The sequence below is a fragment of the Triticum urartu genome, chromosome 5, assembly GCF_003073215.2.
Source record: "Triticum urartu cultivar G1812 chromosome 5, Tu2.1, whole genome shotgun sequence".
NCBI lineage: Eukaryota > Viridiplantae > Streptophyta > Magnoliopsida > Poales > Poaceae > Triticum > Triticum urartu.
The window spans coordinates 457,364,893-457,380,763 of NC_053026.1; the positions used below are offsets into that span (position 1 = coordinate 457,364,893).

Here is a 15,871-nt window from a genome sequence, read left to right on the forward strand (position 1 = left end):
TCAAAGAATAGAGTATCCTTGTCATCAAGGCAATAGCACTTGTACTTGGGTTGACTCTTGGCAATCCCAATCTTCACCTTCTTCACCATAGCATCAAGAAGTTGAGCCTCGCGAATCTGATCTTCTAAAGTAGGAGAGACTTGAAGGTTGGCCAGAAATCCTTGAGGAACAACTTGCAGATTGAGTTTGCGGAAAGCTTCACAAAGCTCGGGTTGGTAAGGCTTGAGAATCAAACTGTTGTAGTAAGCCTTTCTGCTCAAAGCGTCAGCAATTACATTGGCCTTGCTTGGAGTATATTCGATGCTCGGGTTATACTCTTGAATCATTTCGACCCAACGAGTCTGCCTGAGGTTGAGATTAGGCTGAGTGAAGATGTACTTGAGACTCTTGTGGTCAGTGAAAATGTCCACTTTTCTTCCCAATAAAAGATGTCTCCAAGTCAAAAGAGCATGCACAACTGCCGCCAACTCGAGGTCATGAGTGGGGTAGTTCTTTTCATTGGGCTTCAACTGGCGAGAAGTATAGGCCACAACTTTCTTCTCTTGCATCAACACTGCACCAAGACCTTGAAGAGAGGCATCACAGAAGACCTCGAACGATTTGGATTCATCAGGAGGAGTCAGAACTGGACTAGTGACTAATTTCTCTTTCAGGGTGTTGAAAGCGATGTCACATTCAGGAGACCAAACGCACTTCACGTGCTTCTGGAGAAGGTTGGAAAGAGGCTTCACGATCTTTGAGAAGTTCTCAATGAACCTTCTACAATAGCTTGCGAGACCAAGGAAGCTGTGGAGTTGCTTCACGTTCTGAGGTGGTTCCCAATTCATAATTGCAGACACCTTCTCAGGGTTAACCGCTATGCCCTTGGCAGAGATGATATGCCCAAGGTAGAGAACCTCATCGAGCCAAAACTCGCACTTTGAAAACTTGGCGTAGAACTGATGTTCTCTGAGCTTATCCAGCACCAAACGCAAGTGTTTGGCATGATCTTCCTTGTTCTTGGAAAAGACCAAAATGTCATCGAGGTAGACCAAGACGAAGTCATTTGTGTAGGCGTTGAAGATGAAGTTCATCATGCGAGAGAATGTTGGCGGAGCGTTGACGAGGCCAAAAGACATGACAATGTATTCATATGAATCATAGCTTGTTCTGAATGCTGTCTTGGGGATATCTTGCTCACGAATGCGAATCTGATGATAGCCCATACGGAGATCAAGCTTGGAGAAAACTTGAGCACCTTTGAGTTGTTCAAACAGCTCGTTGATGTTGGGAAGTGGGTACTTGTTCTTTATGGTCTTCTTGTTCAATGGACGATAGTCGACACAGAATCGGTCCGTTCCATCCTTCTTCACAAAAAGAACTCCACAACCCCACGGAGAAGAACTAGGTTGGATGAGACCCATTCTCTCTTGTTCGTCGAGTTGCTTCTTCAACTCCTTCAACTCTTTAGGTCCCAGTTTGTAAGGACGTTTGCAAACAGGTTCCGTTCCAGGCTCAAGATCGATGACAAATTCAACTGGCCGGTGCGGAGGCATTCCTGGAAGCTCTTCTGGAAAGACGTCTTGATATTCGCAAACGACCGGAATTTGAGAGATGGCATCCAGCTCACCCTTCTCATTGAGAGAAAACAGACGGATGGTATCGTCATTAGCGGCAAAGACAATTACATCCTCAGACGAATGAGTCAATTGAATCTGCCTGGCAACACAATCAAGCTGAGCCTTGTGCTTATAAAGCCAATCCATTCCGAGAATAAGATCAATATCCGAGTTACCAAGGACCATTGGGGAAGAAAGAAACTTATAGTCGCCCAACGTGATAGTAACATATGGAACCTCCAAACTGGCACTCAAGCGTTTGCCTGGAGAAACGATATCCACTTGTTTGCCCAAATGAGAAGAAACAAATTCATTCTTGGCAAAAAATGGCTTTGACATGAAACAATGCGATGCACCAGTGTCAAGAAGTACTTTTGCAGGAACATCGTTAACAGAAAGGTTACCCATGATGACATCTGATGAGTCCTCTGCCCGAGCTGCGTTCAACAAGTTGACCTTGGCGTGCTTGGGGTTATGCTTGACCACTGCGGTGCTGGCAGATCTCACAGGAGGAGGAGGAGGGAGACGCCTCTGATTGAAGCATTTGTTGGCATAGTGACCCTTCTGTTGGCACTTGTTGCACGTGACCTCTGAAAGCGGACAGTGATACGGAGCACTTGATCTTGGAGCTTGAGACAAAGTCTTGTTCTAAAAACCAGGGTTGGGTGGGTGGGAAGATCCATTGCCACCTTTGCTCTTCTGCTGATAAGGCTGACGGAATGGAGGAGGAGGCAGCCAATACTTTTGCTGCTTAGCCACTTGAGTTGAGGAAGAAGGAGTTGCATCTCTGACTCGCTTCTTGGAAGCATCACACTTCAGTTGGGCAGCCTCTTGCTTCATTGCCATGTTGTAAAACTCATCGTACTTCTGAGGCTCGAAAAGCACGAGACCAAGTTGAAGATCTTCTCTGAGACCACCCCTGAACTGATAAATCATGCTCTTCTCGTCAGGGACGTCTTGCTTAGCGAAATGGGCGAGCTTTTGAAACATGATGTTGTTCCCAGGCCACATGGGTCCGTCCCTATGGCATGTATCCCTTCTGCTTATGTCTCTAGCTTACCTTGTTGGGGGCGCCCCTCGGGCTGCATCATCCCCACGCTGCTCGGGCCAGACCCAGTGGCATGCATCTTCCTGCATTTATCCTAGTCGATCTGCTCTTCATGGTTAACCTGCCAACTGCTATCACCTGCTCGATCATCGCCTCCCTCGAGGCCTCTACACAGGCACGACGCTGGTGCATGGGTCCGTCCCTGCCACGACCGACAAATCTGAGTGGTCGAGCTCTAGCTCGCGGCACGCGCCGTGCACGTCACCTCACCAAGCCCTCAGTGCCTTCACTTCATCCGGACTAACCAGCGGCAGGCAGGCGGCAGTAACGGCAAACCATGTTTCTTCTTGTGCCTGTCCACAGGGACCCTGCCGGAAGGACAGCAGGCGGCACCGTGAGTCTCCTTTCTCTCGTGCGATTCGCTTGCGCGTTAAAAGGGGGGCTCCTGAGCATCGCGACTCAGGAGCTCTTACTGGCTCTCCAGCCCTCACCCATGTCCTTGACCACGGCATCGCGACCTGGCATACCAGTGGCAGCTGAGCTCGCTCAAGGGCCGGGACCTGAGGACATAGAGCACTAAGAAGAGCTCGGGAGAAGGAAAACTCGTACGAACCGGCCTAGCTACATCGAGTAAGTTGGCGCGCAGCCCTAGGGCAACATCAGGAATCACCGCGAAGTCAGCAAGATAAGTCCCGCCCTCGGATCGGCTAAATATTTGGGTCTAATAGTCGCTCACACCATGCCGCAACCTCGTTGCGTCCAAGTCATCTTCCTTTCTTTCCTTACCATGGCTGCTTGGGCGCTAAGGGGGACCTCTTGAGCATCACGCCTCAGGGGCTCTTGCTGGACCTCGGGTCGTGCACCTCCTGGCCTTGACCACGGCATCGCGACCTGGAATACCAGCGACGGCTGTAGCCGCCTTGGGACTGGGACCCGTCAGCATAGAGCAACAAGCTATCACGAGGAAAGAAAGGGGAGACCGAGCCTTGACGGGACACGCGTTCATCAAATCTTCATAACAAGGAAAATAAGTACAAAGGCATTGCAGATCCTTACATGCCCCTAAGGGGTGATTCATGATTCTTCGCAGGAAACAAAAGCTGATGCTAAGGGGAATCCTATCTACATCCTCCCGTGGCGGACACCATCATCAACAGTGGGCCACGGGAGGCCGGCGCCAACCCCATCCAGATCAGCGGCGGCGACGGCCGGACGCCGCAGCCCTGCTCCGAGCGCGGCGAGAACTCGGGGGCACGTAGCTGTCGTCGCTCGTCTCCGGAGTCTCATAGAGCTCATGAGAGCTGCCGGATTCCCAAGGGCTGCTGCTGCTGGAGTGGTCGCGAGCGGAGCGCGCATCAGCCTCGCGCTCCTCTCCGAAGCAGCACTCCAGGCGGCGGCCCTCGGCGTCGAAGACCTTGAAGGCGAGCATGGAGGCGCCGTCGTACTCGAAGTGGATCGCGAGGGCGCCCTTCGCACGACAGACCCGTGCGACCTCGCCCCAGCCGCGAGTCATGAAGATCTTGCCAGTGGGGACCGCTTTGATCTCCGCTCCGATCGCCGGAGCTGCAGTCGACGTGCTGCAGCCAGAGCTCGAGAGGCCCTCTCGGCGGCATCACGTCGGAGAAGAACCGCGGGAAGCGGATCCAGGAGCTCGGAGGCATCGGCACCCACAGCACCAACTCACGCGAGGAGTCCGCGGCGTGGACAGGACGCTTCGCCATGGCGTGGCGACCCCGGATGCGGCGTGGGCAGCGCTGCTCGCCACTTCATCCTCCCGAGCCCTCGGCTTGGGCGTACAAGGGCAGCGGATACCCCGGAGGAGGCCGCTCGCAGCGAGGCCTCCTCACCACTTGCATCGCCGCTTCGTCACGACGGTTGATCCGCCTCTTCTTCGGCGGAAGAGGCCCCGGATCGTCACGGGGAGCTTTCCCCTTCTCTTCGGCGGAGAACCTTCTGATAGGCGCCATTGGAGCAAGCAATGAAGCAAAGAAGAAGCGAGCAAGCGAGGAAGAGATGGGAAACGGGGGCTCCGCCCCCTCCCCATTTATAACAAGAGAAGGCCAACCGGCGTCTCCCATGATCGCAGGTAATGATGGTTTCCCTTGCATGTCGCAGGGACTTGTCAAGTCGTACAGTCGTCGAGGCAGTGTGGGGAAGCGGAGACGCCCACGTCCAATCAACCGCCATGCGTCAACCGAGGCCGCAGGCTTTTGGAGCCCGCGGTGCTTCGAGCTTGACCATTGGCTTTGCCGCGAAGCCAAGCCCGAGCGCACCTTGGGCCCGGAGGCTACTGTCGGCATTCTGGAAACGGGGGTCCCCAGACTTGCTTGCCTGCGGCCCGCGGCGTGGCGGAGCCAGCAGGCCGTACGGCCCATCTTCACCAACAAAGCATCCAAGACCCTCGCGAGGGGCCAAAGCCTCGCGAGGCGGGCGACGCAAGACCTCTTCCCGAGCGGTCTAGTCTGGCAGGCTCGCGAGGGGCGGAGATATTAAGGAGAGGCGAACCTCACGAGGCTCTCGTGACGTGCGCCATGACGATCGACACCAGGCGGGTGCCAGGCGGGCGCCAGCGCGCACAACGTCCTTGTTTCCTCTTTGGTGCAAAGGGGGCAAGCGCAGCCGCGGAGTACCGAGGCATCAGTCAAAGGTTGTCATTTCGGTGCAACAAGACAAAGACCATGGACTGCAAGACGGAGGTCATCGTGGAGCCCAAGACGGCGTCACCACCAGAGCTTTGTGCAGGCGAAGACTACTTTTGTCAGGATACCTGGTACTAGTTGTCCTCCTTCAAATTAGCCCGCCGTTGTTGGCTTCCTTCCCGCTCGATATTTGGGAAGAGGATCAGGGCCTCTATAAATAGGACTAGCCACCACCATAGAAGGGAGGGGAGATCTCATCTTAGCTTAAGAGACACACCACAAGTTCATACGCACAAGAACACCTCAACCTCAGGAGGCTGTTCTTCTCTTGTATTGTTCATCATCAGCCCAAAAGGCAATCTATCACCATCACACTGGAGTAGTGTATTACACCACAATGATGGCTCGAACCAGTATAAACCCCGTGTCTTTCTGTGTTGTGAGTTCGTCGAGTTCGTCCGCAAGATCTAGCAAGCTAAAGCGTTGATCGGCAGGAGGGAAAGACCTCGCACGCACCTCAATGTTCGAACCTTAAGGGTTTGCCGGAACCCCATATCCGACAAAATCAAATATTATAGTTTTTGGCTACTGTAAGTATCATATTGATGCCACTATCTCAAAACCCGGTCAAGATGAATGGAGGCTGGCTTGCGTAAATGGCGTAAATGGGGAGGCGCAGAAGAACGAGATATATAGTGTTGGGACCTTCTCAAGTCGCTTGTGTCGGCTAGTCCTCTCCCATAGCTCTGCATTGGTGACTTCAACAAAGTCTTGCACGTTGATGAGCACGCGTGGCCGAGTGGGTGCAGTGTTCCTCTCGATCCCCATTCCTGTATCCAAATTGGTGCATGTAATCCATACTCGTACCTTAACAGTTATACCCATTTTTTGTACTTAGGAGATCACTGTGACACGACGGCCATACCGACTGACACCACGTTAGCCATGACCTCAAGCATGGTACATCACCATTTGATCCGTTGGTGCAGGGTAGCGTCGCGATGTGGCACGTTCTAGCTTCACCCCTGATAATAAAACTGTATTTTCATTCATATAAGCACTGCATATCAAGCACGTGCAAGCATACAACTTACATGAATCGTAACAATATCCATTGCCGGTCTAAACTATATATAGCGTGAATCTAGCTTGCTAAAGTGTCACAATCTTATCACGACTGTGATCTCAGCTTTATTCTTTATGCAATATATGCGCTGCTACGTACATGCACGCACGCACGCATGCATAGCCTAGTATGGGCTCACCCCCTCGTAGTTGCCCGGCGGGTTGTAGCTGCAGATGATGAACAGGCCGTCGCCGCCGTCGCAGACGACGCGGGCGCAGCCGATGGCCGTCGAGTCGCGCCACACCACCTGCGTGTAGTGCAAGCACGACTTGTCCGCCGGCGCCGAGCAGCTGTTGCTGCCGTGGTCGTAGTACTGCTTCTCCGATACCCACGCTTGCACGGCGTCCGCCGCCGTCCAGTCGGCCCCGCCGCCGCGGCCTCCGTAGATGTTCTCCCCGTACTGCCCGCCCGAATGTACCAGCTGGCAGTCGCCGCGGCGCTGCTCCGCGTACTTCTGCGCGTACGCAGCCACGTTGTCGTCCCAGGTCACCGGCCCGACGCCGACGTCGGCGCGCGCCGCGTTGTGGGGGTCCACGAAGTCCTGCGGCGAGTTCTGAGCCGTGACGACCGCCATGGCGGACGCGAGAGCTAAGAGCAGTACCACTGATAGCTTCGGCGAGTACTCCATCGCTAGTTAAGCCTTACGAAGCTAAGGAAAGGTGTGGTATGCGCTACTATCCGTGAATGTATCAGCTGTATTGATGAGATAGGCTGCGACCATTACTCGTTTATTTATACTGCGTAAGCTCGATGGCTTCTCTAGGTCTAGGGTAACTAGGTAAGCTTGGAAAGTTGCGAGCCGATCGAGCACTCAGATAAAAGAAGAGTTCAATAAAATATGTCTTGACTGGTCAAGTTTGACAAATTCAATCCAAGTAACTTAACTGATACTCCAAACACCTGCATTGGAGTAGTATTTTCTAAGAGAGGGCAGGAATTCCATGCATCCTGCGTGTCCGATGGGCAGGGAGAGGGGGTAAACTCAAAGTACATTTGACTAGAAACTGAAAAGGAATTAGCTCGGCATTGTGGAACGGAGGGTTCCCAGTTTCTCTGGTCGTTGGTTCTAGACGACTCATTTGTCCGGCCGCGATCGCCGGAGTATTATTGACACCCAGATTCCAGGGTACGTTTTTAAGCGTAAGTCCAAATTGTGGAAAACAGTGCGTTCGTCTTTGCGTCGGTCAGTCGTGTCATCTTTCTGAGATTACCTCTGCGCGCCGATGTGTAAGTACTCGCATCGACTTGTCTTGCTCCTTGTCTCCGGTGGAAAAAAAGTGTAAAGTGTTATATCTTCTGAGATTACCTCTGCGTGCCGATGCGTAGTAGCTTCGTCAATTGCTCTTGTCACTGGTGCAGAACCCTGCTAAGAAGACGCACATATCACGCATCCTTTGATCCAATTGAATTGTGTGTGATGCTGGTATCTTAAATGGTAGAAAATAAAATCGTCAAACAAAAAAAGTTGCGTGTGTGATGGCTTCAGGCACAATTCACAAACGAGGTATGTATGGCTGTTTGTGATGAGCGAACATAACGCAGACGATTCACCAGCACAAGCCATGTGCAATATAGGAATGTCGGAGTGTGTACTCAGGACACCAGGGATTAAGGATACCCTGCATTTGTGAGTTCGTCCAGGGGCTCAATGCCTTGTCAATCCACAAGCAAAGTCACACAAGAACACAATGACACGGGAGGATTTTATAAAGGTTCAGACCGCCATGCTAGCGTAAAACCCTACATCCTGTTGGTATTGATATAAACTGGGGAATACAAGTGCTTTGTGTTATAAAGGTGGTGGTCGGGGGAAGATCAATAGTGGTCGGGGTACTAGCTAGAGTGCCCAAACACTCCTAACTCTACTCTTCCACCTATCTGCTAGTATTCGGTTGGCTTGTAGTTGATGATAGTGTTGTGGTTACTAAGAAACTTGTCCCCTTTCCAACCTTGGCCCTCCCCATATATAGGCTTGGGGGGAGGGGGGGGGGGTACCACATTTGGTCTATAAAAAATACATGTGAAGATATACGAATAATGGTTGGTCGAGGCATTCCACTTTCCTATGTCATATTCCAGTAGATGAGCTGACATTGGAGTGTGTCAGGTGCTCGAGTATTTCTTTCGATGTGACGCACCGCACCGCCCTTCTCCTTCTTTATGTTGGGGAACACAGTAATTTCAAAAAAAAATCCCACACACACGCAAGATCATGGTGATGCATAGCAACGAGAGGGGAGAGTATCGTCTACGTACCCTTGTAGACCGTAAGCGGAAGCGTTATGACAACGCGGTTGATATAGTCGTACGTCTTCACGATCGACTGATCTAGCACCGAAGGTACGGCACCTCCGCGATCTGCACACATTCGGCTCGGTGACGTCCCACGAACTCACGATCCAGTAGAGCTTCGAGGGAGAGCTTCGTCAGCACGACGGTGTGATGACGGTGATGATGTTGCTACCGGAACAGGGCTTCGCCTAAGCACCGCTGCGATATTACCGAGGTGGATTATGGTGGAGGGGGGCACCACACACGGCTAAAAGATCAATGATCAACTTGTGTCTCTATGGGGTGCCCCCTCCCCCGTATATAAAGGAGTGGAGGAGGGGGAGGGGGCCGGCCTCTCTAGGCGCGCCCAAAGGGAGTCCTACTCCCACCGGGAGTAGGATTCCCCCCTTCCCTATGTTGGTTCTAGGAGAGAAGGAAGGAGGAGGAAGAAGGAAGGAAAGGGGGGCCGACCCCCCTCCCAGTTCGGAATGGGCTTGGGGGGCGCCCCCTCCTTTGCTCTTTCCCCTATCTCCCACTAAGGCCCATATACCTCCCGGGGGGTTCCGGTAACCTCCCGGTGCTCTGGTATACTCCCGATTTCACCCGGAACCATTCCGATGTCCAAACATAGGCTTCCAATATATCAAACTTTACGTCTCGACCATTTCGAGACTCCTCGTCATGTCCGTGATCAAATCCGGGACTCCGAACTACCTTCGGTACATCAAAACACATAAACTCGTAATACCGATCGTCACCGAACATTAAGCGTGCGGACCTACGGGTTCGAGAACTATGTAGACATGACCGAGACATGTCTACGGTCAATAACCAATAGCAGAACCTGGATGCTCATATTGGTTCCTACATATTCTATGAAGATCTTTATCGGTCAAACCGCATAACGGTATATGCTGTTCTCTTTGTCATCAGTATGTTACTTGCCCGAGTTTCGATCGTCGGTATCTCAATACCTAGTTCAATCTCGTTACCGGCAAGTCTCTTTACTTGTTCCATAATGATACATCCCGTAACTAACTCATTAGCTACATTGCTTGCAAGGCTTATTGTGATGTAAATTACCGAGAGGGCCTGGAGATACCTCCCCGACAATCAGAGTGACAAATCCTAATCTTGATCCATGCCAACTCAACAAACACCATCGGAGACACCTGTAGAGCACCTTTATAATCACCCAGTTACGTTGTGACGTTTGGTAGCACACAAAGTGTTCTCCGGTATTTGGGAGTTGCATGATCTCATATTCATAGGAACATGTATAGTTATGGAGAAAGCAATAGCAACAAACTAAATGATCATCGTGCTAACCTAACGGATGGGTCAAGTCAATCACATCATTCTCTAATGATGTGATCCCGTTAATCAAATGACAACTCATGTCTATGGTCAGGAAACATAACCATCATTGATTCAACGAGCTAATCAAGTAGAGGCAAACTAGTGACACTCTGTTTGTCTATGTATTCATAAATGCACTAAGTTTCCGGTTAATACAATTCTAGCATGAATAATAAACTTTTATCATGATATAAGGAAATATAAATAACAACTTTATTATTGCCTCTAGGGCATATTTCCTTCAGTCTAACACTTGCACTAGAGTCAATAATCTAGATTACATTGTAATGATTCTAACACCCATGGAGTCTTGGTGCTGATCATGTTTTGCTCATGAGAGAGGCTTAGTCAACAGGTCTGCAACATTCAGATCCGTATGTATCTTGCAAATCTCTATGTCTCCCTCCTTGACTTGATCACGGATGGAATTGAAGCGTCTCTTGATGTGCTTGGTTCTCTTGTGAAATCTGGATTCTTTTGCCAAGGCAATTGCACCAGTATTGTCAGAAAAGATTTTCATTGGACCCGATGCACTAGGTATGACACCTAGATCGGATATGAACTCCTTCATACAGACTCCTTCATTTGCTGTTTCTGAAGCAGCTATGTATTTCGCTTCACACGTAGATCCCGCCACGACGCTCTGCTTGGAACTGCACCAACTGACAGCTCCACCATTTAATAAAAACACGTATCCGGTTTGTGACTTAGAGTCATCCGGATCAGTGTCAAAGCTTGCATCGACGTAACCGTTTACGATGAGCTCTTTGTCACCTCCATATACGAGAAACATATCCTTAGTCCTTTTCAGGTATTTCAGGATGTTCTTGACCGCTATCCAGTGATCCAATCCTCGATTACTTTGGTACCTCCCTGCTAAACTAATAGCAAGGCACACATCAGGTCTGGTACACAGCATTGCATACATTATAGAGCCTATGGCTGAAGCATACGGAACACCTTTCATTTTCTCTCTATCTTCTGTAGTGGTCGAACATTGAGTCTGACTCAACTTCACACCTTGTAATACATGCAAGAACCCTTTCTTTGCCTGATCCATTTTGAACTTCTTCAAAACTTTATCAAGGTATGTGCTTTGTGAAAGTCCAATCAAGCGTCTCGATCTATCTCTATAGATCTTGATGCCCAATATATAAGCAGCTTCATCGAGGTCTTTCGTTGAAAAATTCTTATTCAAGTATCCTTTTATGCTATTTAGAAATTCAGTATCATTTCCGATCAACAATATGTCATCTACATATAATATCAGAAATGCTACGGAGCTCCCACTTACTTTCTTGTAAATACAGACTTCTCCAAAAGTCTGTACAAAACCATATGCTTTGATCACACTATCAAAGTGTGTATTCCAACTCCGAGAGGCTTGCACCGGTCCATAAATGGATCGCTGGAGCTTGCACACTTTGTTAGCACCTTTTGGATCGATAAAACCTTCTAGTTGCATCATATACAACTCTTCTTTAAGGTATCCATTAAGGAATGCAGTTTTGACATCCATTTGCCAAATTTCATAGTCATAAAATGCGGCAATTGCTAACATGATTCAGACGGACATTAGCATCGCTACGGGTGTGAAGGTCTCATCGTAGTCAACTCCTTGAACTTGTCAAAAACCTTTTGCAACAAGTCGAGCATTGTAGATAGTAACATTACCGTCAGCGTCAGTCTTCTTCTTGAAGATCCATTTATTCTCTATGGCCTGCCGATCATCGAGCAAGTCAATCAAATTCCATACTTTGTTCTCATACATGGATCCCATCTCAGATTTCATGGCCTCAAGCCATTTTGTGGAATCTGGGCTCATCATCGCTTCCTCATAGTTCGTAGGTTCGTCATGGTCAAGTAACATGACTTCCAGAACAGGTTTACCGTACCACTCTGGTGCGGATCTTACTCTGGTTGACCTACGAGGTTCAATGGTAACTTGATCATAAGTTTCATGATCATCGGCATTAGCTTCCTCACTTACTGGTGTAGGAATCACTGGAACTGATTTCAGTGATGAACTACTTTCCAATAAGGGAGAAGGTACAATTACCTCGTCAAGTTCTACTTTCCTCCCACTCACTTCTTTCGAGAGAAAATCCTTCTCTAGAAAGGATCCATTCTTAGCAACAAATATCTTGCCTTCGGATATGTGATAGAAGGTGTACCCAACAGTCTCCTTTGGGTATCCTATGAAGACACATTTCTCTGATTTGGGTTCGAGCTTATCAGGTTGAAGCTTTTTCACATAAGCATCGCAGCCCCAAATTTTAAGAAACAATAACTTGGGTTTCTTGCCAAACCACAGTTCATAAGGTGTCGTCTCGACGGATTTAGATGGTGCCCTATTTAACATGAATGCAGTTGTCTCTAAAGCGTAACCCCAAAATGATAGCGGTAAATCAGTGAGAGACATCATAGATCGCACCATATCTAATAAAGTGCGGTTACGACGTTCGGACACACCATTACGTTGTGGTGTTCTAGGTGGCGTGAGTTGCGAAACTATTCCACATTGTTTCAAATGAAGTCCAAACTCATAACTCAAATACTCACCTCCACGATCAGATCGTAGAAACTTGATTTTCTTGTTACCATGATTTTCCACTTCACTCTGAAATTATTTGAACTTTTCAGACTTATGTTTCATCAAGTAGATATACCCATTTCTTCTCAAATCATCTGTGAAGGTGAGAAAATAACGATATCCGCCGCGAGCTTCAATGTTCATTGGACCACATACATTGGTATGTATGATTTCCAATAACTCCGTTGCTCGCTCCATTGTTCCGGAGAACGGAGTTTTAGTCATCTTGCCCATGAGGCATGTTTCGCAAGTACCAAGTGATTCATAATCAAGTGATTCTAGAAGTCCATCAGAATGGAGTTTCTTCATGCGCTTTACACCAATATGACCTAAACGGCAGTGCCACAAATAAGTTGCACTATCATTATCAATTCTGCATCTTTTGGCTTCAATACTACGAACATGTGTATCACTACTATCAAGATTTAGTAAAACTAGACCACTCATCAGGGGTGCATGACCATAAAAGATATTACTCATATAAATAGAACAACCATTATTCTCTGATTTAAATGAATAACTGTCTCGCATCAAACAAGATCCAGATATAATGTTCATGCTCAACGTTTGCGCCAAATAACAATTATTTAGGTCTAAAACTAATCCCGAAGGTAGATGTAGAGGTAGCGTGCCAACGGCAATCACATCGACTTTGGAACCATTTCCCACGCGCATCGTCACCTCGTCCTTAGCCAATCTTTGCTTAATCCGTAGCCCCTGTTTCGAGTTGCAAATGTTAGCAACTGAACCAGTATCAAATACCCAGGCACTACTGCGAGCATTAGTTAGGTACATGCTACCTCTTGAGCACTGCGTTGGTTTTCCCTTGAAGAGGAAAGGGTGATGCAGCAAAGTAGCGTAAGTATTTCCCTCAGTTTTTGAGAACCAAGGTATCAATCCAGTAGGAGGCCGCGCACGAGTCCCTCGCACCTACACAAACAAATAAATCCTCGCAACCAACGCGATACGGGGTTGTCAATCCCTACACGGTCACTTACGAGAGTGAGATCTGATAGATATGATAGGATAATATCTTTGGTATTTTTATGATAAAGAGAAATAAAAGATGCAAAGTAAAATAAATGGCAAAGGAAATAACTAAGTATTGGAAGATTAATATGATGGAAGATAGACCCGGGGGCCATAGGTTTCACTAGTGGCTTCTCTCAAGAGCATAAGTATTTACGGTGGGTGAACAAATTACTGTTGAGCAATTGACAGAATTGAGCATAGTTATGAGAATATCTAGGTATGATCATGTATATAGGCATCACGTCCGACACAAGTAGACCGACTCCTGCCTGCATCTACTACTATTACTCCACACATCGACTGCTATCCAGCATGCATCTAGAGTATTAAGTTCAAGAGAACAGAGTAACACTTTAAGCAAGATGACATGATGTAGAGGGATAAACTCATGCAATATGATATAAACCCCATCTTGTTATCCTCGATGGCAACAATACAATACGTGCCTTGGTGCCCCTACTGTCACCGGGAAAGGACACCGCAAGATTGAACCCAAAGCTAAGCACTTCTCCCATTGCAAGAAAGATCAATCTAGTAGGCCATACCAAACTGATAATTCGAATAGACTTGCAAAGATAACCAATCATACATAAAAGAATTCAGAGAAGATTCAAATATTGTTCATAGATAAACTTGATCGTAAACCCACAATTCATCGGTCTCAACGAACACAGCACAAAAGAAGATTACATCGAATAGATCTCCACAAGAGAGGGGGAGAACTTTGTATTGAGATCCAAAAAGAGAGAAGAAGCCATCTAGCTAATAACTATGGACCCGTAGGTTTGAAGTAAACTACTCACACTTCATCGGAGCGGCTATGGTGTTGATGTAGAAGCCCTCCGTGATCGATGCCCCCTCCGGCGGAGCTCCGGAAAAGGCCCGAAGATGGGATCTCGTGGATACAGAAAGTTACAGTGGTGGAATTAGGGTTTTGGCTCCATATCTGGTAGTTTGGGGGTACGTAGATATATATAGGAGGAAGGAGTACATCGGTGGAGCAACAGGGGGCCCACGAGGGTGGAGGGCGCGCCTGGGGGGCCGATAATGTCCAAAACAGAATATAATATAGCACACAAAGTGTATAATAAATGATAAAAACGGAATATAATATAGTCAGACTATATGATAAAATCATATAGTCAGACTATAAAAGTGTATAGTTAGACTATATGATAAAAACAGAATATGATTTTGTAGGGATAGCCAGACTATAGAAGTGTATAATAAAGCCCAATAATGTCCAAAACAGAATATAATATAGCATGGAACAATCAAAAATTATAGATACGTTGGAGACGTATCAAGCATCCCCAAGCTTAATTCCCGCTGTCCTCGAGTAGGTAAATGATAAAAACAGAATTTTTGATCTGGAATGCTACTTGGCATAATTTTAATGTAATTCTTCTTAATTGTGGTATGAATATTCAGATCCGAAAGATTCAAGACAAAAGTTCAATATTGACATAGAAATAATAATACTTCAAGCATACTAACTAAGCAATTATGTCTCTTCAAAATAACATGGCCAAAGAAAGTTATCCCTACAAAATCATATAGTCTGGCTATGCTCTATCTTCACCACACAAAGTATTTAAATCATGCACAACCCCGATGACAAGCCAAGCAATTGTTTCATACTTTTGGTGTTCTCAAACTTTTTCAATCTTCACGCAATACATGAGCGTGAGCCATGGACATAGCACTTTAGGTGGAATAGAATGGTGGTTGTGGAGGAGACAAAAAGGGGGAAGATAGTCTCACATCAACTAGGCGTATCAACGGGCTATGGAGATGCCCATCAATAGATATCAATGTGAGTGAGTAGGGATTGCCATGCAACGGATGCACTAGAGCTATAAGTATATGAAAGCTCAACAAAAGGAACTAAGTGGGTGTGCATCCAACTCGCTTGCTCAGAAAGACCTAGGGCATTTTGAGGATGCCCATCATTGGAATATACAAGCCAATTTCTATAATGAAAAATTCCCACTAGTATATGAAAGTGATAACATAGGAGTGATACGTCTCCAACGTATCTATAATTTTTGATTGTTCCATGATATTATATTATCAACCTTGGATGTTTTATATGCATTTATATGCTATTTTATATGATTTTTGGGACTAACCTATTAACCTAGAGCCTAGTGCCAGTTTTTGTTTTTTTCCTTCTTTTAGAGTATCGCTGAAAAGGAAAATCAA

General features: G+C 47.5%; 1 protein-coding gene across 1 annotated transcript; it reads right to left on the minus strand.

Moving 5' to 3' along the window:
- Positions 1-6,314: 6,314 nt before the first annotated feature.
- LOC125556274 (pathogenesis-related protein 1-like) lies at positions 6,315-7,140 on the minus strand. The gene has a single exon (XM_048719044.1). It carries the CDS (start codon positions 7,037-7,039, stop codon positions 6,536-6,538), a length of 504 nt encoding a protein of 167 aa, XP_048575001.1. The 5' UTR covers positions 7,040-7,140; the 3' UTR covers positions 6,315-6,535.
- Positions 7,141-15,871: the final 8,731 nt, after the last annotated feature.